Source organism: Python bivittatus, unplaced genomic scaffold (assembly GCF_059951505.1).
Source record: "Python bivittatus isolate LINGU-HERP-01145 unplaced genomic scaffold, Pbiv_v1 ctg000390_np1212, whole genome shotgun sequence".
NCBI lineage: Eukaryota > Metazoa > Chordata > Lepidosauria > Squamata > Pythonidae > Python > Python bivittatus.
Genome location: NW_028277070.1, coordinates 3,209,920 through 3,234,921, shown reverse-complemented (window position 1 = coordinate 3,234,921; position 25,002 = coordinate 3,209,920). Strand labels below are relative to the sequence as shown.

At 46.3% G+C, this 25,002-nt stretch overlaps 1 protein-coding gene across 1 annotated transcript; it reads left to right on the top strand.

Annotated features, from left to right (window-relative positions):
* Positions 1 to 679: 679 nt before the first annotated feature.
* On the top strand, positions 680 to 19,419 carry P2RX2 (purinergic receptor P2X 2). Its single transcript, XM_025173665.2, has 12 exons — positions 680 to 917; positions 5,091 to 5,226; positions 6,219 to 6,290; positions 10,934 to 11,000; positions 11,153 to 11,246; positions 11,864 to 11,944; positions 12,954 to 13,092; positions 14,978 to 15,108; positions 16,197 to 16,287; positions 16,442 to 16,507; positions 16,583 to 16,660; positions 18,616 to 19,419. Exons 1-12 carry the CDS (start codon positions 787 to 789, stop codon positions 18,718 to 18,720), a joined length of 1,191 nt encoding a protein of 396 aa, XP_025029433.1. The 5' UTR covers positions 680 to 786; the 3' UTR covers positions 18,721 to 19,419.
* The last annotated feature ends 5,583 nt before the right edge of the window (positions 19,420 to 25,002 follow it).

The following is a 25,002-nucleotide window of genomic DNA, read 5'->3' as shown; positions in this document are numbered from 1 at the left end:
TAGATACCTATCCTAGATACCTTCCAACCCCAGGATTCTATCATTCAACGCATTCAGATATGGTCTTTCTCCAGGTATTGATGAAATCTCTCCATTGTATGCCTGCTCCATTGATGGATTGGATGCAGGGGAAAAGAGAGGCATTAAAGCAAGTTTTAATTTTAGTTTGTATCCCATTGATTTGTTTACTTCCTTACTTCCTTTAGTTGCCAAAGCTAAACCAATACATTCATTCTGGGTTTGCTTATTTAGCTTTAAAGTTTCTATGAGACAGAAAAATGAATAAATGTTACTGAATGGAATCAGACAACGCGAACAATGAGGTTTTGCTCATTAAAAATGAAAAAAGAACACTGTTCCAGATGGTCTTGGGAAGGGAATATGGCCATATGGGTGCGTACTGACACCGACTTGGCGCATAATCATTGCAGGTATCTGTGCAGATTATGGAGGGTGAGTCGTGGACGGGTGATGTGCTGCTCTTCTGTGGCAACAGAGGGCACTCCTGCCCCAGGGATCAACTGATTGCAGGAGACAAAGGCACGGGATATGTAAATCCGACAGCTTCCCATTGAAAGAACCCTTCCCTTGGGTGGGCCAGTATGTAAAGCGAAGGGCGGAGAGCCTCTTGCTCGTACATCAGCTCCCTGTGAAGTTGTAGCCCTGCAAAATCCTCAGAACGACTTGTGGGAAATGTGGCCTCCTCACCCTTAAAAGGAAAGACATCAAGAGTGGCCAGAGGTTTGAATTTGCCTGTCGTCTGCCTACTCCAGCACAGGAAGGGTCATGACGGGCTTTGGAAGTTTTTGGAGGGACTTCTGGAATTATGAGACCCCCAAAATGATTGTGGTGAAGAACCATAACCTAGGCATCATTTACAGGCTGATCCAGCTCCTGATCCTGGTTTACTTCATCTGGTAAGTGTTCCCAGCATCCTGGGGGAGATGGGGGTGGTATTCAAAGATGCTCTTGGCAGCTACTGTGGTGTGCAACTCAGCAGGCAGCTTGACCCAGGTGCATAAGCAACATTTAGCCAAGGAAGCACATGGGAATGTGCGACTTACGTATGTGTGTAGTTATTTAATATCACAAGAAATAATTCCAGCAATATAGCGCTGCGGATTTTCCGGACATTGTTCTGCAGAATGTTGGAAAACCACTGTCTAGCTGAGAGATCCTATAAAAATTGGGAGCTATTATTTTGATTAATTAAAAGATTCATCATATTTTGATAGAGAATTTTCCAAGTGAGTCACTGCTTTCCATGTAACTGGGCTGAACCTGAAAAACTTTAGAGGCGACCTAAAGTTTCCTACCTAGACCCTACATATCAAGAACAAAAATTCATCTTGATCTGTTTATTGTCGTTGTATTTTGCCTTTTCTCTGTGCAATTATGAGCGGAAAGGGGGGGAGTTGTCCCTCCTTATTTGTTCCCACCCACCACCTTGCTGATGCTCTTCACACAACATGTTTCACCTGATTACTAAACGAATTCACGTTCTGGATTTGCACACTGCATACAAATTTTTTCCTAAACAAAATGAGCTGGCTCCGTCTAGCACACCCAGTCACTGCAAACGTTTAACCAAAATTAAAACTAAGCAAGCGTGCAAGTGGTACGAATGCAGCTTGAACTGACCTGGGTAAGCAGGTGTGTGAATGCAGCCACTGAAGGAGAGAGAGAGAGGGACTGGCCCAGAGTCACGCAGAGAGCATCAGGACAGGGGTAACTTGAACCTGAGTCTCTGCAAGGGCTAAATGCCACATGAACCAAGGTGGGTGTGAGAGATAATGGGGAGGCTGGGAAGGGAGGGGAAGGGAAAGCAGACAGACAATTCCCACATACAAACCTGGGAAGAAGCAGTTCTATGGGACCTAGGAGAAATACCTGCTCTGTTGCTGCACCTGCTCTTTGGACAAAGCTCCCCCAAGATGCAGGGGGCCTGGACCCTTTCTTCTGGGCATTGGGCCAGGATGGTACTCAAGCCTGCTGGGTTAGGAAAGGGAGCGACTGTTATGTCCAGCCTTGGCTATGTATGTATGGTTGTGGTTTTATATATTGCTTTTATGCCACCCAAAATCATAAATTACAAGCTGAGTGCTCTTACAAATCCAATAAGCAAACACATAGATTACTGCTCAGCCCAGGTAGAGAGGAAGCTGGGAAGAAGCATTGCATAACATTAAAGCCTTAATGAATCCACTGAATGAGGGAGGGGAAATTTCTCCTGCAATTTCCAAGATTCTGTGTTTACCCCAGATCAGCATGAAAGATTCCTTCCTGAACTCCGTGTAGGCCTTGCTTCCTTGATCTTGCTGTGCTACCTAGGCCTTGATACGGGGCACCACCAGCCAGTCAATCAGGAAATCCTGCTTCTGGTGAAAGGAAAACTAGCATGCCTCCCACTTCTTGGCTCCTATGGAAGTCAGCATTGAGTGCCGCACAACAAAAGGACGGGCACAACAAAAGGACGGATCAGGCACCGGAAGAGTCTTGTTCCATCTCAGGCTGAGTCACTTGGAATAGACAGCTCAAAACTCAACGGGCCAAACTCAGTACCAGGTGCTACAAGTGACATCTTGATTTCCTGCATAAACACGTTCGATCCAGCATTCAGTGGGGAAAGTGATGTAACTGTGGCGTCCTTGGGGTTCTCTGAGCTTGGTTGTTTTCTTGCAAACGTTTCGTTACCCAGCTAGGTCACATCTTCAGTGCCAGAATGGAACGGGGTTTGCTGTCTGTTTATATACAGTGGCATGCCCTGCCAGTGCTGGTGGGGGTGGGGGTTTGGTTTTATTTTATTTCCCCCCCCCCTCCAGTAGTTCCTTGATTAAGATACTGCTTACTGCTTGGATGTCTGGTGGTAATCTTGGTGTTAATCTCTGCTTATCTGGGTGATGATTGCTGGCAAGGAGATGCTCTGGTCTTTTGTTTCCTTTCTATTGTCTCCTTTGAATAGTGTGTAGATGTTGTTTATCTCTATGTGCCTGTTGATGGCTGCCTTGTCTGAATACCAGGCTTCCAAGAATTCTCTCGCACATTTGGATTTAGCTTGGTCTAAGTTGCTGACCGTTTCCCAGTCAAAACTATGGTTGAGTCTGTCCAAGTGTTGTGAGATGGAGTTTTCATCGTGTCTTCTGACTGCCAGTTGGTGTTCATGGACGCGCTCTGCCCGCCTTCTGCCTGTCTGTCCTACATAGTGTTTGTTGCAGTCCTTACACTGTATGTTGTAGATGACCCCTGCTTTTAATTCTTGGGCTACGGGTTCTTTTGGTTTGCTTAAGATGTTTTGGAGGGCTTTAGTTGGTTTGTGTGCTACGGAGATGCCATGTGGTTGTAGTAGTCTGTTGGTAGTTTCTGAGACACTTCTGATGTATGGCAGTGTGATCCTTTTCATAGCTTGTGTGGGTTGTGTTGTAGTAGGTTGAATGGTCAGGCACTTTTTGATAGAGTTGCGTGGATATCCATTTTGTTGGAAGATGTTGTATAGGTGGTCTGTTTCCTTTTTCTGCTGTTCTGAGTTGCTGCAATGCATTTGTTTGTGCTCGCTTGAATAATGTTCTTACACAGCTCCTCTTGTGGGAGGTTCAGTTGTTACTTTGGTAATGGAGTACTGGGTTAGTGTGGGTTGTCTTCCGATAGACTTGGGTTTCTAGTTTGCTGTTGCTTCCTCTGCTGATGAGGATATCCAGGAAGGGTAGCGTGTTGTCATTTAATTCCTCTCTGGAGAATTTTATTCCTTTGAAGATGTGGTTGATAGTTTCATGTGTCTTCTCTAGTTGTTCCTTTTTTATTATAACAAAGGTGTCATCTACATACCGGATCCATATTTGAGGTTGTATGTGTGGAAGTGCTATAGTTTCTAGGCGTTGCGTTACAATCTCTGCTATGAGTCCTGAGAGTGGTAATCCCATGGGTGAGCCTCTGATTTGTTGGTATATTTGTCCATCAAACTGAAAATAGGTAGTGAGGCAGAGGTTGAGGAGGTCCATGATTCTGGGTAATTCGATCTGGATGTATTTGGTTAATTAGGTTAATTAGGTTGTTAATAAAACCAAACCCCCACCCCCACCCACACTGGCAGGGCATCCACTGTAGATAAACAGACAGCAAACCCCATCCCATTCTAGTACTGAAGATGTGACCTAGCCGGGTAACGAAACGTTTGCAAGAAAACAACCAAGCTCAGAGAACCCCGAGGACGCCACAGCTCAACCCTGAGCTACACATATTCTCTTCTAAAGCGATTAAGTTGCATTGGGAGCAATTCAGCCTTACTTCCCAAATCTGGGATGTTTGGATTCCTAGAACGTACAAGCCTACTAAAGAAATTTCATCCTACAGGAGAAGTCAATTGCCCCAAAGGCAAGGTACGCCTCACCTACAGAAATACAATATTCTCTGTCAGCAGCACACAAAAGCCAAGTTTTCTATGCAATTTTCCAGCTCAGGGTCCTTTTGAGGAGTTGGCACTGATCACTCTTCTTCACCTCAGATATTAGTTCAGATTCCTTTCCCCCTCCATGCCAGCTAAAATGTTTGCACAGTATGTTTACCATGGTTAATGAGCCATGGTTTATAGAATTAATCCAACTTATTGACAGCTGCTATAAATATATTTTTATCTCTCTCTGAGGTTACATCGTAATTTCCTTCTTCCATAAGAAGTGTTGGGTTGGTGTGACATATTGACTGAAATATTAACCACCCATTAATGGGTTCACTTGATTTCATTGGCTGGTAAAATCCCCAGGAGTGAAACCGACGAAGGCTCCCTTTTTGAGGTTATGGTTCAGCGCAAATGCACCCAACAGAGTTAACTGGGGTCTTGATGGGATGAGGCATGCTGTGTGAACACAGCCACTGGGTCTCCTCCTCTGCTTAGCTTGAGTGATCACCACTCACCTCCACAGTTTTGAGATAGTTAGAATAACTCCAAGGTGAAAGGCACTCTTTCAATTGGGTAAAAAAAGTTGATGGTAGTGGGACATCTCTTCCCCCTGGTCTTGTTGGATGAAGCAGGCTGTCCTTTAGGACATGGTCAATGAGTTGTTCATGTGCTACCAATGTCCTTGTTTTTACTACAGGTATGTGTTTAGCAACCAGAAGGGCTATCAGGAGTGTGAATCCGGTCCGGAGAGCTCTGTCGTTACCAAAGTCAAGGGGGTCACCCCCTCACAGCACAAGGTGTGGGATGTGGAGGAATATGTGAAGCCCCCAGAGGTGAGACCATGAGAGCAACTTCTCCAGGCAGTCAAAGGATGGGCATCTGAAAAAAATGGGCTTAACCTGTCAGGACCTGCACAAGCTATTATTCAAAGTCAGTAGAAAGCATGTTAAGAATGTAGAATAGTGATGTATAGTTAATCCATCTTGCCTTGCAGGCTTGACATAACCCACCTTGGCTTGCAGGGTTGATCTCAGATTTGTTGCCAAAGGATGGGAGAACATTGATTGCAACTCTGCAGACCCTGGAGAGCTTCTGCAAGTCGCTTCTTAGAGCCCAGGCATTTGGACTCAGGGACTGGGTTTACGTGTTGCACTAAGCCATGCTTTTAAAATGTGGCTTCTTAAGCCCACAATGCTAAACTATAAATCATGGTTTGCAAACCATAATTGTTCAGTTCACACACTGTGCTCACCCATGAATGGTTTTAATTACTGGTTTGTTGAACAAGCCACAATTTATGCCTTGTGCTAAGCCAAAGCCACGTTATAGCAGACTGTAATGAGGGAATCCAGATGTGGGAGTGCTTCCTTGAAAATGAATCTCATTATGTTCAAATAAAAGTGTACATACAAAATAGAGGCAGCAATATGGGCAATGTGATGCCCTCCAGATGTTGTGCTTCAGTTGTTATGTTAGGATTAGGGGGGTTAAGGCCAAACCAGTCTGGATACTACCAGTTTGGGGAAGGCTGTACCACAACTACCTGGGAACATTTGACCGACAAATGTTCTTTCCTCCCTTCCTTACCGTGGAAGGAACTTGAATCTATGACAACTATGAAGATATGATATCAGCAGACATCTGAAAGTATGTGTCAGTTCCCTGGGAAACTTTAGCAGAGGCAATGGCCTGTTTTTAAGACTTGCTTATGGCTGCATAATGTTGATTTCAACAAATCTATGTCATGGCACCTACTCAGGAAAATGTGACTTACAAGGGGAGGCTTTGAGTGCCGCCCCCTCTCACCCACTGTCTTTCTCTGCAGGGAGGCAGCGTCTTCAGTATCATCACCCGTGTTGAAGCTACTCCCTCGCAGACACAGAAGACCTGCCCCGAGGTAGGAAAAGTTGAGGCAAAGCAAGGAACCATCATGAACACAAGCAGGGAGGGTTTCTGAATATCAAGCTCCACCCTTTCCATTGGACGTTAGAAAAATTGCTATGGGTGCCCTGGCTGCACGTTTGAGTGAACCCCATCAAACGTTCATGGGACCTTAGGGTTTCACAAACTACAGTGGGGCTGTTCAGGTTCTGTCCCAGTCCCTGGAGGCTGTGGGGGTTTGGAGGGGGAGGAACCATCGGCTCAATCCTACCAAGACCCAGTGGCTGTGTTTGGGCCACCTAGATCTGGGGATGTTCCACCTTTAATCTTGGATGGGGTAGCACTTCCCCATTCAAGAGAGGTCCTCAATGAGCAGGTGGCAGCTGTGGTCAGGAAGGCCTTTGCATAGCACCAGTTGTGCCCTTTCCTAGATTGGGAGGCCTTTCAGACAGCCACTCATGCCCTTTTCACCTTGCTCCTTGACTACTGCAATGTGCTTTACATAGGCTGCCCTTGAAGACCACCTGGAAGCCTCTACTGGTCCAGGATGAAGCAGCATGGGCAGTGATGGGCATGCCTTGGTATATCCATGTAATGCCTCTGCTTCACGAGCTGCACTAGTTGCTGGTTTCCTCACAGGTGTGATTCAAGGTGCTACTCATCACCTATAAAGCCCTACATGGCATAAGGGCCTTCACTTGGGGGACCACCTATCTCCCGTAGTATCTGCCTGGCTGATTCAATCCAACAGGGTTGGTGTTTTCTGGGTTCAATGCCAGTTTTTGGGAGAAGTGCATCTTCTCTGCCGTGGTGCTTGCCCTCTGGAATGAGGTTCCAGAGATCCGGGTGGCTTCCACCCTATTGGTGTTCTAAGGGCCTTGAAGACCTGGCTCTTCACCCAGGCCTTTGGCAAGGGTGACTGAAGCCCCCGTTGAGACTGTTTTCTTGCTGTCTGGTTGGGCAATCATCTTTTTGCTCCTTGTCTTTAGTGTTATCTAGATGATACCTAGCCGGGTAATGAAACGTTTGCAAGAAAAGAACCAAGCTCAGAGAACCCCAAGGATGCCACACTTTAGTGTTATATTGTTTTATTGCTGTCTCTCTCCTGTTCTTTTCCTTTGTGAACTACTCAAAGTTGCTGGGAGCCAGGCAGTGCCATAATAATATGGAAAACCCTGGGCTAGGTTACCAGCTTTAATCACACTTGTGCCATGTGTACCATTCCCTGTTAATAGCAAAGTCGGTGCCAGTCGTTCGGGCACATTTGAGCCCTCATGCTCCAAGCACAATGGAAATCCTGTTTTGCCCCAGGTATGCTCACTCTCTTCTTTACAAATCAGGACTTTCATCTAGAAGCTACTTTACAAGGGCAACACCATCTTCCCGACCTCCCACCAACTCAGAAAGGCATGCCATAGACTATCATGGTAATGATTAGGCAGATAGCATAACTGGACAAATATTAAAATGTGGACATAGTTTGCAACTGGTTTAAAGTGTATGTGAAACATGCCTGATGAGCAAATAAGTGTATAAAGAATGTTTGTGAGGATGTTAGAGATGTGTTATTTGGGGCTAGGTACGTGGGTGTAATTTTGAATGCAGGTGATGCTAAGCCATTGAGAACCAAGTGATTTACAGCAAATTGTAGATGCAGTAAGGCATTTGGTCCTGAAAATTAACATATCAAAGAACAAAGGTAGTTGTGTTTGACAGGGAAATGGTGTGAATGATTGCAAATTATACAAAAATAGCACAGGACAAGAGCAGGTAGATTAATTGACATACCTTGGTAGAATGTTACTAAAGATGGGAGAATGGATGGAGAACTTTTATGATGTACAGATGCTGATAGAAAGGGAGTGAGGAAGATGCATCAAAAAAAGCACAGATGGTTGCGTGTAAAAGCTTGTTTCTGCCCACTTTGTTCTGTGAAGGTTGTGTCTATCAGGAGAAACATAAAATCAAGTTGCCTGTACTTAAGAATGTGTGTTGTGAAACTAGAGGAGATGGAAATGAACGGGGTGCTGAATACACGTGGCTCAGCTACAAATATGAGGAGTTGAGGTAGGTCTTGATTAGTGTGCTTAATGAATTCCACAAAATGGTTACATTATTCCAATTTGCACTTTTTGAAGTGATCTTTCTATGGAGAATATGGTGATTGGTTCCAGCTCGACAGAAATAGGCAATTGAATTTTTTAAGCCTAAATTTGGATATGTATATTAATGAAATAATACAGTAAAGGATAACAAGAATACACTTATAATTTAAATATATGGTTAACAAAGCCACAGAGTAGTTACAGAAAGCAAAATGAAAGCAAAAAAATTCTACTGTCGATTCAGGCATTCCAGCATCTCGTCCTATTTTAGTGTTGCTATGACCACCTTGATGTTGTTCGATTACATCTTTTTAAAGCTTGTACTGCTTTCCTCTGACAAAATCTTCCTTTTCTCCCCTTCGCACACACAAAGATTAGCCGCGTCTAAAACCACAACTGCTCGTGTGCTAGCCTCGCGTTGACTGAATTTTGGGTCGCATTAAATGTGACCTGGTATTAATTTACAACTTACACAAAATCGAATATTGCATTATTGAACTCACACTAACTGTGGCCTTCCTGTACATTGAAGACGTTTGGTCATATAAAAACAATTGGGAGCATCTGTCAATATCAGAAAGGGTTTGGCCGGAGGATGAAAGCCCACACCTTTTAAACATTCATCCCGCTCACTGCATGCACTTCAAAGGGAGGGGGCTGCCATTGCCCAGCTGTGCCTACCGTCTGGACTTTGCTGGATGTCCCCCTGCAGATGCTGCTGGAAATAATGAGTGAGGATGCGAATCACAAGTTGAATGCAAGAAGGGAGCGTGAAGGGTCAAGAGGAAGGGGAAGACCAAGTCAGGTGTGGTTGGGTGGAGTTGAGGAGATCCAGAAAAGGGGAGAAGGGAGAAGCTTGAAGAAGGAAAAGCAACATAGGAGGTGGTCTGGGGAGTGGCAGAAGCGAGGACGGTTTGCAAGGATAGAAAAGCATGAAGAGGCGAAGCGAATGGTGCCGGGGAAAGTGAGATTTAGTTTATCCAAAAGCATGCACCGTCCTGCGATTTATTTGGGTAACTTGATCACAACATGCTTTCACTCCGTTCCTTTTTTTTTACCACCAAAGTTACATATTTGTGAGGTACAGAAAATGAAGCGCTAAACGTACTTCTTATTCAGTTTGATGGCAGAAAAATTGTCTTTAGAAGTTTACTTCAAGGCAGAAGAGCATCTTGGTGACATTCTCACAGTGATGCATTTGTGTGAGGTATTTCATACTGTTTAGCATGTTGATTTGGTACGCACGTATCTAAGTGCGCTGCAAGGCCTATTTTTGCCCACAACAATAACTCTGTGAGGCTTGGTTGTAAGAGAGAGTGATTGCCCAAAGTCACCTATGGAGCTTCAGTTGACTTGAAACTGGGTTCCCCCCTCTGATCCAACAGCCAGGGGAGGCTGCTTTTGCCCAATGGGGAGGATCTCAAAGTGGCATCTTGAGGTGGGGCAGGAGGGAGCCGGAGCAGTGGAAGCCACTGAAGGTCTGAGGTTGCTCTGGTGCGTTGGCCCCCAACGTCGCTCTGGGCACCAGCCTCTCAGGACCATGTTTGGGATTGTGACAATAAAGGCAATGAGATATGGTTACTTCTCTGCCTTAGTTGCTTCTGCCAGTCCCTGTCTGGTGGCCCTGTTTAAGGTGACTTGTTCCTTGCTGGGAAGAAATGGGCCACAGGATCACCTGCGGGGCCTCTGTGAGGTATGTTCTAGTGCATAAAGTTTCTCAGATTGGCTTGGAATTGGGCTGTGATTGGGCAAGTTTGGGTGAGCTGCCTGAGCCCCAGTCCTGTGGGTTTACCTGGGAAGGGTGTTAGCCTGTGGCTCTGGATCACAGGTCCTTCAGGCTGTGACCCAGCTCTCTGCTTTTAGGTCCACGTCCCTCCTGGGTTGTTAAGTGACATGTGACTGGTTCCATGCAAGTGGTGTCAGATTCTTTGAGGGAGGGGGTGGCCCCTCCAGCCTTAAGGAAGGCAGTGGTATACCCCTTCCTCAGGTGGCCATTGCTGGACCCAAGAACTGTTTTAGATCAATCTCCAACCATTCTTTCTTAGGGAGGATTGCTGAGAAGGTGGTTGGACAGCACCATTGAGTGATTCTCCTCCTTTGTGTATGGCTGGTTCCAGCTGGTGTTGACAGGGGGAACAGAAGCGGAGCCCATGGCCCCTCACTTGTGGGGTGTATCAGGGTTCAATATTCTTGTCTCTTCTGTTTATGGAACTGCTGGGTAAGGTCATCTGTTGGTCCAGCATCTGGTATCATCAGTGGGGCTGCTGCAAGTTGCTGAGATAGATTCCTGCCCTTGAGAAATGGTGGGTGAATTTCTTCTTCTTCTCAAGAAATTTGGAGAAATTGTCCACCTATTTTCTTCGCCTGCCAATTTGGAGGAGAAGTTCCAAACTGGTGGTCATTTTTAATTTTAAGTCAAGAAAAGCCCTGGCATCAGGCAATCAACAATGAAGGAAGCAAAATTCTCTGCTGGGCATGCATGCATGCATCCATGCAGCTGGAGCCTCACATCTTTACTGACCACTAACCCCTCTCCTGTGTCTATCTTCTGCAGAACTTGAGGGCCTCCTGCAGTTCTGACAGTGAGTGTGCTGTGGGTGAGGTTGAGATGCTGGGGAATGGTGAGTAATGGATAACCTCTGATGCAGATGACACTAAGCAGCCACTGGTCTCTGGGTGTCCATCCCGCATGCCAGTATGGAGGTCACAATACTCTGAGCTCAACAGAAGATGTAAAGGGGAGAATTGTGCATCTTTCTTTGCTTTTCTGCAGGAATGAAGACAGGGCGCTGTGTCCCCTACAACATCACCAAGAAAACCTGTGAGGTTATGGCCTGGTGTCCTGTGGAGAACGGGGCAACTTTCAGGTAATAAGGGACATGGAGACAAGCTGCTCTCCACCCCACCCCACCCCACCCCTGCCCTGATCCATGTCTTAGGCTGGAGTAAGAAGCTGGGCTCACACATTACATCAAGCCACAGATTATTTTAACTTGGTGGTTGGTGGAATACGATGCAATGGGCTGGGCTCATATTTTGTATTAAGTCATAATCTCTGGCTTGCAAACCATAATGGCTGGATTCACACAACAAAATGTACTCAGATCAAAGGAACCACACGATAGTTTAGAATGAATGTGAGTCTCTCCTGCATTTCCCTCAAGCAGATGGACATTTCACAAACGAGAAGGATCTTATCCCACTTTCCAAAACCAGCAGAGCTCATCTGGCAAGGATAGCAAGGAAGCAAAAAGTGATCCTGGGCATTTGCTTGGCATTTCCCATGGTCTTCTTCCTTCTGTTTCTACTTCTAGGTGCAGCCTGAGCCTAAGATTAAGCCTGGTTGTAATAATTGTAGAGAGTTGGGAAGGAAAGAATCTGTGCACTTCTGCTTCACAAACCCAGAAGAATGCAGATATTTGGTCCCTGCTAGCTTGGCCTCCATCTTAATATGATTATTATTTTTTTTTTTTTTGCTTCATAGTGAGAGTTTGGCAAAGATGGCTCCAGAGTTCACCATTCTGATCAAGAACAGCATCCATTTCCCTCGCTTTCACTTTTCCAAGTAAGGATTCTCGGTTGCCCAGGCGCCAGATTGTGGTGGCGGGTCATGCCAGGCAGATAAATTCTTGGGCATTTTTTCCTACCAGTTCTCATTTGATTTGGTGAAAGAGAATTTGCTTTGCTCTCAACATTGCTGCAAATTTTGAAGGTTTCAGTAACTTAATGACTTCCAGTTAAGCACTAAAAAAAAAAGGCTGGCAAACTCTAAAATTGAAGGGACTGTTTGACCCAACGCTGCTGATGGACCAGAAGGTGTGAATGGAGTGGAACAATCACCGAAGGAACCCTGCAGAGGGAAGAAAAGAAACGTTTAAATGTCAGCAGCAAAAGGAACAAGACAGGAAAAGGAACAGGAACATCAGAAGCAGTTCCAAAATGTCAACAGGTGTTAAGACGCACACCTGGTGGGCAGAACTCAGACAGAGGTCCAGCTTGCATTTCTTCTCTACCAGTTCTCATTCGGTTTGATGAAAGCAAATATTCTTTGGAAATTCTTTCAGGGAAGAGAATTTCAGTGAGGTCTTCCTGGGTGGAATATGGTGCTTTTGCCCTCACCTTCTTTGCAAGAGGGAGGGCTGAACGGTGTGCAAATAGTCTGTGTTTGTGGCTCTCCAGCAGCTTCTGGCCCTCCCATTCAGCCCCAGGGGCAAACATGAAGGGGAACCCTTCCCGGGGGCATTTTCCGTAATGGCACTCCCGATTCTACTAAGGGAGAGGGCTGCTCTTGAGAAACCGTTAGCTTTTCTTCTGATTAAATAAATAAATGGACATTTAATGAACATTTTAAGAACATTTGAGTCCAGATGTTCCTGGCCAAAAGTCCTATCATGAGGAAAACTCTAAACACAGCTTGAAACCCTTGATGTGGCTGGTAATGAATTGGTTGGCCAGTGTTGACTTGGACTTATATTGAGGAACCCACAGCCAAAGAAGACGTTGGCGCCTCTCTTTCACCATAGCAATCTGCATGTGGTTTCTGGTTAATCATCCTGGTTTTGTCATTGCTTTAGAGAGAACATTAAGGACAACAGGGATGGCTATCTGAGGAAGTGCACTTTCAATGAGACCACAGATCTTTACTGCCCCATCTTCAAGCTGGGCTTCATTGTGGAACAGGCAGGCGAGAACTTTTCTGAACTGGCTGAAAAGGTAACAATCTTATCTTGGGCACTGTCATTTTTTTTCATTACTATGAGACGTAGGGACACCACTATGTTTGGGATATTTGTGGTGGGGGAGAAAGAGAGGTGTAGTGGTTTAAGGTGCTAGTCTAGAAGTGGCAAAACCCAGATTCTAGTTCTCATTCACAGAAGCCACCTGAATGACCTTGAGCCAGTGCTAGGCCCTCAGCCCATGAGCCAGTCTGGCGTAGTGGTGAAGGTGTTGGAGGAGCCCTGGGTTCAAGTCCCCGCTCAGCTGGGAACCTACCCTTCCAACAAGCTCACTACAAATACTCATTTTAGGAAGAAAGCTGTGTTAGTCTTATAGTAGCCAAAATCAGAAGTCTAGTAGCACCTTTTCAGAGGAACACATTTTATTAAAAGCATACAAATACCTTATCAATCAGAAACTGTAATGTGTTAAAAACTCATTGTGTTTGTTGAGAATTTCTGAGATTGCCTGAAACCTTTTGATGTACAGAATGTGGTTCAGCAATTTCTCACTTGATGGTGCTGTTAAATTCCCACTTTTCCAGTTGCTTTGAAGTCTACCGTGGAGTTTGCTGGGAGGTTGAAATGCTCTGATATTACTTTGTTCTTATTTTGGGTCCTAGTGTCAAACTTGTGTCTGTTAATTTGTTTGCCCAAAGTTTGTGCCAGTTGTTCTACATAGAATCCAGAGGGACATTGCTGGCAAATGATAGCATGTATCACATTAGAGAAAGAGCATGTGAAGGTGCCTCTATATTGTGGCATGTACTTTGTTGAGGCCTGTGATGGTGCTGTTGGTGTAGATGTGAGGGAGAGTAGGCATCTGGGTTTGTTGCAGGGTCTGGATTCCATGTTAGCATCATTACCCTGTTGTACCTTGGTTCTTGTGAGAATCTGCTTTGGGTTGGGTGGTTGTCTGTATACAGATAAGGACCTGCCACCCAGGGCCTGAAGAAATGCAAGGCAATTGTCCACTACAGGCTGCAGCTTATTAATAATGCATTGAGTAGTTTGAGGTGAGCTGTAGGTGACAACAGCTATCATGTTCTATAGTCTGTCTTTTAACAGGTCTTCTCTGGGAATTGATCTCGCTCCATGGATTTGTCTCTTGATCTCATTGGGTGGGTAGTTCAGTCCCCTGAATGCTTAGTTTAATTCCATCAGTTGAGCATCTCTGTTAAGTAGGTCAGAACAAAGGTGGTTGTAGTATAGATGGGGAAATAAAAGGAATTGTGGAAGAAGGCAATGGCAAATCCCTTTGGTGTTCTCTCCAGAATGACAGATGGACAGGTCGGTGAAGTCTGAAGGAGCCAAGCTTGACTTGAAGGAGACTACCTTTAATTCAGGATATTTCCCAACAGTTGCACAAGTTGTTTTGTTAATGCTGCTGATGAACTAATCTTTATTTTACCTATCAAAAGAGGGTAGGTTCCCTAGAGGCAATGGGTTTCTTCTCACACTACACTACCCCATCAACTCTACCATTCTGTGATAAACTGACCCAGGGTTTACCCCATGTATTGGTGTGTGTGAAACACTGAACCCTAAACTAGCTACCCAGGCTGGGCTGGCAGAGCACATTAAGCTAAAATGTGGCTGGCTGCAAGGGCATGGAGGGAGGGGGGGTATCAAAAAAGACAAGCTGGTGGCTGCCACCCCACCATCGAAGTCCCTCCCCACCCCCTATTTATGTTGCATGTGTGATGCATGTAAAAAAGTGGCAGGACTAAAGTCACCATCTTGACTTTTTTGGCCCCTACCCATGGATGCCCCGACTGACTAGTCTGTAGATGTGTAAACCAGGGTGCTATGCAAACACTGGCACCCATCATTCCATCTGGGTTTGGGTCTGGAAATCTTCTGGCTCTACTTTTGCTTGGTAGGGTGGGGTGATCGGTGTGATCATTGACTGGAATTGCAACCTCGACCTGCCGGATTCTGAGTGCAACCCCAGATACTCTTTCCGCAGGCTGGACCCCAAATGGACTCAAGTCTCCTCTGGCTACAATTACAGGTAATGTCCTATCTTGCATTGGCAAAAAAAACTTGAAGCAATTTTGCTGCTCTTTCTGGGGAAAAAAAAAATCCAAGCCCTTCTGGGTTTCTTCTTTGGTCTGTGGGTGTACACAACAGAGAGAATCAAACCAGAAGTGTGATCTTGTTCTTGTATCATGGCTGGCAATAGTTTATTGAATGAACTGGAATTACAAGCCACCATGACTGGGTTTATACAATATGTTAAGCAAGAGTCAACAAAACCTCAGACTTTGGATGGAGGTGAAATGGCACTAACCCTAATAAGATAAATTGAGAGCATCACAATGAGAGAAGCAGTGTTGTGCTACTGTGATGCAAGCTCCGCCCCCTTCATATCTGCAGTGTCACAACTCACACACCAAAGGAGTGGGCCTTGTGTAGCCATGGCACATCGCTGCTCTCATATCCCCCCCCAACTCTCCCCGTGGATGCCTCTGTGAAGGGGGGGTTACTGGATGCCACGGCTGGAATCTTTCCTTGTAGTGGCCCTCTTGCTCCGACTTGGCAGGGCTGTAGAGATCCACCCTCAGTGCTCCTGCTCCACCCTGCAGCTCATGGAGAGGGTGGCGTACTCCCCTGAGCAAGCCACTTGGCACTCCTGGCCAGGCTGCCCAGAAGATACGATCTGGCTCTTCCATTTCACCTTCCTGAACTGGGTAACTTGTAATCAAAACTTCTGTCTAGTTATTCTTGCTTCAGCCCTCTTCCCCACCTTGTGTCCTAGGTGAGGAACAAGGGCATCTCTCTTGGTCTCCCTGACTGCTGGCTTTCCCTGTTTCCTCAGTTTCCTGCTTGTTTATCCTCCCAAGATCTTCTCTCCAGGACAAGTAAATCTAGCCAGATTGAATGACTAGTAGACTAGTTTCGTAGAACACCTGGAAGGCCACATATTTTTATCAGGCGGTGCACACATTTTCAGGTGAAAAATATTCCCAGTCCAGATCGTCTTCTGGGCATCACAGCCAACCTGGAAAAGGTGTTCTCTGTTGAGGACTGCAGGGCAGCACCAATAACAGCTAAGCAACCAAACCTGGAAGACCAAAGTGTTCTGCTTTGCTCTTCCAGATTTGCAAAGTATTATCAGTATGGTGGAAGAAGCACACGCACCTTGATAAAAGCCTACGGAATCCGCATTGATGTCATAGTGCATGGGCAGGTAAGGGACACGCACCTGCTATTACCTCCTTCCCTTTGCAAACTGAGCATCTGTTTATACTTATTGGACCTTTGGCCTTGTGGGAAGAGTGTCCAGGTTGCAGAGATCATGGTTGAATGGCTGATGTGAGTTTTGTTTGATCTCCCTTCTTTAGGCTGGGAAATTTAGCCTCATCCCTACCATCATCAACCTGGCCACAGCCCTGACGTCCATCGGAGTGGTGAGTAGCAGCACTGTGGTGCCCCTGCACAGCCCTCTTCCTGTACTGATCATCTCTTCCCCCTTTCTTTGGCAGGCATCTTTCCTCTGTGACTGGATATTGCTGACTTTCATGAATAAGAACAAGGTGTACAGCGCCCGAAAGTTTGACCAGGTATGGGAGCGGATCAGAGTCTCCATGCTTTGGTGTTTGGGACAGGATCCCATGTACTAGACTGGCTCATGGGCACAATCCAATAGGAAGGACGGGGTCATAGCTGTCCAAGAACACAACCACAGCCCCATCATCCCGGCGCTGCCAGACTGGGAAGGAACATTTTTCGCAGCAGCTGGCTGGCCAGGGAGGGCTCGCAAAATGAGTAGGGAGGTCTTATTTATGATGTAACCCAGTTCACAGCACAAAAAGGAGCAGGAAGGTTGTGGGGTAACTCTCCTCTCAGAAAGCCGCTCTACCCACTGGGAAGACAAATCACATTTGAAGGAAAAACCAGTTATCCACTTTGGGACCTCCTTGGCTTTAGATCTGTTCTACTCATTCAACTGAATGAGATGATAGAATGGGCCCAACAGATACTTCCACCTAGAAAAACCTCTTTTTTGGATGCACAGGAGTCCGTCAGGGATACCGTTCTGTATCCAGCCCATTCTGAGTGCTAGTTTCCATTTAATGCCTTTCTTTTCTTTGCATTAATTACAATATTGAGAGCATGCTTTTTCCATTTTGAAGGAGATTCCCCCATAAGATCTTTTTACTGCTGCTGCCATCTCATTCTCTTGCAAATACAGGCCAGGCTTCCATCCTGGAAGATGGAGGAACGGATCTGCTGTTATGCCAATGTTTAAGATTTCTGTATTTTTTTCATGGTCAGAAGCCACCTAGAACCTCTGGAAGATCTGCAGGATAGCACACAGGAGGGGGTCATAAACAACGGACATTTTCCTGCAGTGGCCTTTCAGTCTGCTTTCCACAACTCATTTTTTTTTTCTTTTGGGGTTGGAACTCCATCCCTTTGCCAATTTGTGGGTACTAATTGGTACTAAGCAGAAGACTTCTGCATTTTTTCTGACCCGCTTTAGAAAAAATCACAGGAGTGAAAGGATAGTGGTCATTTCATTAGCCGTGGAAAAGCTAAGGATGAAAAGTGAATGTCCTGCTTTTCTGGTTTCCCACACTTCCAGGGAAAGAGATATGAATTGGCCTTTTCACATTGGAAAGTCTGGGCAGCTAGGGAGGCTGCAGAGGGGTGAGAAGCTCTGGAACATCCCTCCAGCCCTCTGCAGCCTCCCTGGCTGCTCAGACTTTCATTCAACCCCAAGGGGAGGCCTCCAGGGGGAAACCCTTCCGGGGGCTTTTCTGATTGGAAGGTACGGGCAGCCAGGGAGGCTGCAGAGGGATGGAAGTACTTCGAACAGGATATCCTTGGTCAGAGGTCCACAGCCTTCCTGGCTTCCCACCCTTTCATTCAGGCCTAAGGGGGCACCTGTCAGCCCTAGGAGGTAGACCAGTTCAGGAAGCTGACTTTACAGGAAGACTAGGGCTTTGTTGAGATAGGCTATCATAATAGAATTGTGCAAGTCTAATGGCTTTTCCTCCCACCCTCACCCCCCAGGAGGAGCCAACCTGACTTTCGTCCTAGTACTAACTCCTTTCCCAGGGCTTACGGGGTGCTTCTGCACTTTCTGTTTTGTAAAGGCTTCTGAACATTCCCCTCTAGGCCATCTCCATGGCTGTCTATAGGCCCTCCAGAGGGAAGCCCTTCCAGGAGCCTTTCATAAACGGAGAAGTAAGGGCAGCCACAGGGAGAATACGTGGAAGAGGAAATCCTCTCCCCAGCGGTCTGCAGCATCCCTGGCTTCCCACCCTTCCATTCAGTCCCAGGAGGAGGCCGCAGGAGGGAAATTCTCCCAAGGGCCCTTTTCAGGAGAGGGGCTACTGTCCCCACCAGGGAGAAGCCCTGCCCTTGAAAAACCCTTGACAAATCTCGGAGAGGATCAGCTAAATCATCCGCTCGGTTTCTCTGCCCACAAATGTGATGAATTGTTTCAAAAAGCCATCGCTGCTCAGCATTCATGTTCATTGTTTTTTCTTTCTCTCCCACTTCTGGCCAGATACCAAAGAGTGCCGAGGCCTCTGTGAAAATGGAATTCAATACCACCAATTCCGGCCCCCAAACTTTCTCCTTGGTAGACCCCAAAGCCCCCATCCCCCTCTGAGGCTCCAGGCTGCAGCTTCCAGCCAACCTGCCTGGAATATGTTTGCGCCTGATGACACAGGCTCTTCCCAGGAAAAGCTCACACCACAAAGCCTGCTCGTGGAGCTGCCAGGGGACTCATCCTGTTCTCACCGAAGACTTCCAGAACCCATTTGCACTCATGTGCCCCCTGTGAGTTACACCAGGGAGGAGAAAAATCAGAAGGAGCCTGGTAGCCCCTTTTCAGACCAGCTCATTTTATTAAAAGGTGTAAGCCTTTGTGAGCTGCATAAAAACGTAGCCTGAATAGGGGCTACCAGGTTCCTTCTGATTTTTGGCCAACCTGGACTAACGCAGCTAGCCTACAGAAGAGAGGAACCTGGACATTTTTCACTCTGGCTAAAGACAAATTCCTTTTTATCTCTGTTGAAATTTGAGAAGGAAAAAGGGCACGGTGACGGAGTAGCAGACTGCATGGGAAAATAAAAACCGCTGAAGTGACCAGATGTCTTTCTAGGGAGGCTCCCTGAATGCCACCATAGCATGAACAGCCAGCCTGGGGTGCGTGCCAAGGTCACACTTCAGGCATCCTCCTTTCCCGTCGGGCTGTTTCGTCTTCAACCTTAAAGTCTCGACGAGGAAAGCAGCCGTCTGTCTGAGACCTCACGGCAAAACTTCTTTGGGGCAGCCCTTGGAAAACTCCCAAACCGTAATTTTAAGGACACAGAAGGGGAAAATGATTCCATATGTGACTCTTAACTCTATTTGGTGTCATTTCTATTCAAATATACATGAAATCCAATCAAGTTTATTTTTTGGCTTCGCTCACAATCTGAGGGAATGCAGCCTCTCCGCCTGGAAACTAACACCGATCTCCTGGATGCCGAGAGTCTCAAGAGTCTCCCCGCCAATGGGTTATTCGCTGTAGATGGGGCGGGGGGGAGGTTGGCAGAGGGTAATGCCTGCCTGGTCCTGTTTGGGCTTGGAAACCAAGCAGGGTTGGACTTGCTTGGAACTTGGAGGGTGACCACGAAGGAATCCCACACCAGGAACGCAGCAGCCATCCCACAAAGTGGCAGTTTGGAGGCGGTTGTTTCCGAGAAAGCCACGTGGCGGTGTCCGTGGAGTGACCACCAGTCAGGCTCAACTCGGTTTATAGCACTTTCAGCAGGGCATGCCTTTCAGTATTAAAGTTTATACGGCTATGCTCCCAATAGATTGCTGAGGGTAGGGCACCGACTGAGGGGTTCCCCTTGTGCTGGCAGAGCCAGAGGGATGCTTGCCAGGCCACCTCTGGAGGGGGCCCTTCCATGCACTGGCCATGCCAGCCTGCACGTGTCTTGGGATAAAGGGAAAGAGGGAGGCCCTTTCACTCCCATTTGCTACAGGCACGCTTCGTTCGTTCGTTTGACTATGGAAGTGGTTTGTTTTCTGCTAGGATGCTCTTTTTTTAAATTCCCCAGCCTGGCCTACATCTCTGAGATTTCTTGGTGGCCACCCATCAAAGCACTCACCTGGCTCGACTCTGCATAAACTTCCTTTAAAATCAATCAAGGTTTGCTGTATGCCAGGGATGAGGGTGATATTCACATGCTGAAGGCAAGGAGAGGTAACGAGGTGCCAGCCCCACTAGGTAGACCAGGTCAGGAAATCAACTTCACAGAAATACCAGAACTACTCTTGGCTGTACCTGGGCTGTCATGACAGAACCTTGCAAGACTGACTGTGCTGTAGCTCCTTGTTATACCCCAGTGAATCAGGGAGGCGTCTGTCTCCAGATGTGATCTTGCTTCCCAGGACTTAAAGACTGCTTCAGCCCTCTTTGCTTAGATGGTGGTTCTTGCATATTTCTGTCAAGGTCACCTCCCTTACTTTCTACACCAGAAGAGACAGAGAGAGGATACAGATCTGCACATCAATTTTATGGTGTTTCTAAAATATCAGTTTAGTTGACTAGGTTCACACGTTGAGTTAAACCATGGTTTACAGGCTAGGCTTCGATTGGATAGATCAACACAACATGTATCAATCTAACACTTAGATAGAAATTAGCACTTTGATAGGAATTCATTAATTTACAGGAGCCGACATGGATTAATGCTGAACAAGGCGTGCCAGATTGTCTCCTTTTATGATAGTTCCTAGTCTGGTTGATCAGAGAAATGCTGTGAATATAGTATATTTTCATTTTAGCAAGGCCTTTGACGAAGTATGGCATTAAGAAAAAGGCCAAATATGAGTTTGACAACAAAACTGTTGGGTGGATCTACGGTTGGCTCAAGGATTGTACTCAAAGGATTATAAAATGGCATCAAATCTTGGAGAGATATCCTGAATGGGGATTTGCGGATGATACAAAGTTGGGAGGGGAGGGAAAAAATTAAAAAAGACTTAGGCTAGAACAGTGGGTGGAAACAAATAGAATGAAATTTAACAGGGAGAAATGTAAAGTCATGCATCTAGATAAGAAAAACGAAAGAAGCATGTACAAAAAGGGGAAAATCTGGCTCAAGAGCAGCACATGTGAGAGGAACTTGAGTGTACTACTGGATCACATGCTCAACATGTCCCAACAGTGTAACGCAGCTGCAAAGAAGGAGGAGCATCAAGATGTTGATGTAGAGTCCAGAGCATGGGAAGTAATTACCCTGCTCTACTCGGTGTTGGTCAGGCCTCACTTGGAGTGTTGTGTTCAGTTCTGCACACCCCAGTGTAAAAAAGACACTGATAAATGAGCAAGTCTAGAGAAGGGACGGCAAGAGGGTTGAAACCAAGTTTTACAAGGAATGGTTAAAAAGCTGTCAGGTTCAGCCCAAGAATCACACGAGACAGTCCAGAAATCAGCTCGGCTTCTTTATTAGCTTGCACCTAAGAGACAGAATCTCGCCAGACTAACTCTAATCCCCCAATGACAGTGTCTATAACCATCATGCCCTTAGGGAGGGGCCAGTCTCTTCCTCTTGACCTTCACACAGTCCAGTTGGGGGCTGAGGAGAGGCTTTCCTCCGAATGTCTCTCCCCCTTCCCTGTAACCTTGAAGCTCCATTCCAGGATCCTCCTCACTCATGCTTTCCATCACAAAAGCCTAGATATGTTTAGCTTGCAGGGGAGAAGGTTGAGAGGGACATGATAGCTGTCTTCAAATATCTGAAGGGCTGTCAGATTGTAGAGGGTTCAGACTTATTCTCACGTGCTCTGTAGGTTAAGACTAGAAGCAATGGGATGAAACTTCAAGGATGTAGATACAGATTAGATGAAGAACTTGACAGTAAGAGCTGTCAGTCAGTGGAATATGTCTCCGCATGGAGCAGATGGTTAGAAAGCATCACCGAAGCAATGAGCATGAAATTGAGCAAACTCCATGAGGCAGTGAAGGACAGGAAGGCCTGGCGCGATGTGGTTCATGGGGTCACGAAGAGTCGGACACGGCTTAACGACTGAACTACAACGAAAAGTGAATCCTTCAGTGTGCAGGGGGTTGGATTTGATGGCCTCTTAAGTCCCTTCCAACTTTATAATTCTATAGCTCGACATTAAATCATGATGCGTAGTCCCAACAGCTGGCTGTACACAACACATTGTGATATTATGGGTTGTTTGATTTTGGCTCAGTATGTTTTTGCTTAATTAATAGGGTTGTGAAAAATGTTCCATGCACAGAACACCCATTTCCATGTGGCTTTTACAGGAGGGAGACTCGCATTTGGTTCAGATGTAGACCAAAATACACATGTTCCACAAATAAATATTATTTCTAGGGGAAGGGAAGAAAACAAAGAAAACAAACAAACAAACAAACAAACAAATAATAATAATAATAAAAAAACTGGTGGCATTGTTTCCTAGCCCTGCTCTCAGCATTTTCATTTTCTTATCTCCACTTAGCCACTGTCACCAGTGTCCTCGGCTTCAAGCATGACATATCCAACTGACTCACAAGCCCCTGTTCCTCCCTAAATTATGGGGGGGGGGAGGAAGACACTAGAAAGAGGCAGGACAATTGAATATAAGGCACTTGAGGCTGAGGACACTGATGGAAAAGAAAGAAAGGTGGTGGAAAGATTGGTGCCCAGGCCACACGGAGGAGAGGGCAGAGACAGGTAAGGTGCACCTGGCTTGTCCTGCTAGCTCCACGAGATTCTCTGGATTTTGTCCTGCTAAAACTCCAAACAACCCAAACGCTCTGGGTTTTGGGTCTGCCAAACTGTCGCCTGCCCAGAAAGGTTTAGTGGAACCTGCAAGACACAATGTCTGGACTGAACATTTTCCATTACATGCTCACTCATACACTAGAGTGAAACAAATCATGACTTCACGTGTATTGGTTTGGCTTGTAAACCCAACCATGGATACTGAGCACCTTTGTTTTGAAGCAGATTGAAAATAAGGTGGAAAATGTCTTTAAGGCGAAGGTGTGCCATGATGTTGCATCTGCCTGCCTCATCTCTGGTCCATCTGGGAACTGTGACGTAGGAAGAAGAGCCAGTACCACCAGCCTTCCTTCTAAGCTCCCAGAGTGTCTGGGCCCCAAAACCTTGGCTCTTTCTTGCATTGGGGGAGGTGGGGAGTTTAAAGGGCGAAATGGGAGTGGTACGACTTGGAGATGCCTAAAGCTCTCATTTCACCCACCAATCTCTTGAGTCCTCCCTCACTGAATTGGCTCTGTCTCCATCTCCTTTGGAATTGTGGCCTTAACGTGTCACGCAAAGGCTGGTCTGGTCCTTGTGATGATGAATGATCTTTAATTTCCATTGGCTTGTTGCACAGAGGACAAGGTCTGCCCAGTTCTGTTAAGTGCCTCTTCAGTCAATTAAGAAAAAACAGAAACAAAACCCAACAATTTCAGTGGCAATTGAAGCAGGATAGAGCACATTTTTTTCCTCCTAATCAGGTGGCCCAACAGTTCTGCTCCTGGAAATGCTGCACCTCCCCATTTCTCCAACCCACCACGGTGGGGGTCCAGTCACAGCCATTGATTCCTCCTCCCCGAAAGTTGCAGGAGCAAGGAAGCTGCAGGGTCTTTCGAGGAGGTCAGCCTTATCCTGGAGGCAGGAAACCAGAACTGCGAGATTCTGGATTTCCAGCTGTGGCACCCTGGAAGTGTCTTATAAGTTACTGTGAATGCAAAGCAGAGTCCATTTTCACTTGGAACCAAGAGCAAGGCAGCAGCTTTGGCGGCTTTTTCAAGCTCTGCAGTGAACAGCTCCTTTTCTGATGCACTCTAAGGCAGAAGAGGGCAAACTATTTCTTCTCTCGAGGGCTGCGTCCTCACAAGGACAGTCCGTTGAGGATCAAAGTAGGCAGGGCTAAAACAAGAGGGGGACAGGACAAGACTCATTCTCTCTCTCTTCTTTTTCTCCTCTTGCAGACACCCTTTTTCCTCTGCCTTTCTTGGGACCCCTCCTCTTTCTCCCCCAAGGAGAAGGAAATACAGCTCTCTGCAAAGAGCCAACTTGATTGCTTGATTTTGAAACCAGCTGCTTCTCCCTCTCTGATACGAGGCCCTTCAGTGAATAATGGTAAGAAGAAGTAAAAGATGCAGCAAGGGAATTTGGGTAGCTGGGACTCCATTCTGTAGTGGACACCAATGGCCCTTTATGTACCAGCTTCTGGCCATTTTTAATCTTCTTTAAATTGGATATTGTGAAAAAATGAATCGAGCCTATGCTGGTGCCACATGATGCTACATGAAGGTTAATGGCCCTGAGACAGTGTCGGGAAGAACAAGAGGCATGTTGGGGGTCCTCTCCCCACGATAAGAGTCGTTAAGCAATGGAGAGCTCTGCTTTGCCAGAAATCTTCTGTGGGAGCAGGATGGCCACAGTTGGGGTTGGTATGGTGGATTAGGGAGTTGGACTAATTGACCTCAAGGATACCTTCTCTGTATTCAAAGATTCCACAAACACCTAAAACAGGTTGCAAGTTTCATCCCTTCTGCACAAAGCCCTCTTCTTTGATCTGCTTCCTGAGTGAAAAAGCACGGCAGACCAAGTGAGTAGAAGTTAATTGAATCAGGCAATTTACACAATCCAATTAGATGCATGGGGTATGGCCAGCTTCGGGGAAGCTCAAACACTTGAGATTTGCCTTTATCTAGAGGAGGGTTATTGTTTCAAAAGGGTCAATAGCGGGGCCACTGTGGAGCCATGCTGACTGGGTTTTGGGTTGGCTAGGCCCCAACTGTTAAGTGTTGACTGATGCAAGCTGATGGCACTTTGGAGAAAACTGATGCTTCCACCACAGGAAAGAGTGCGCTATTTTTCAGGTCAAGGGCTTCATCCTGTCTTTAAGTGACATGCAGCAA

Bases quoted from the DNA above. Each gene is read 5' to 3' on its own strand.
- P2RX2 (XM_025173665.2), top strand. From the start codon at position 787: ATGACGGGCTTTGGAAGTTTTTGGAGGGACTTCTGGAATTATGAGACC. The intron at 6,291-10,933 runs GTAGGAAAAGTT...TATCTTCTGCAG, and splicing joins CACAGAAGACCTGCCCCGAG to AACTTGAGGGCCTCCTGCAG. The intron at 16,288-16,441 runs GTAAGGGACACG...TCCCTTCTTTAG, and splicing joins ATGTCATAGTGCATGGGCAG to GCTGGGAAATTTAGCCTCAT.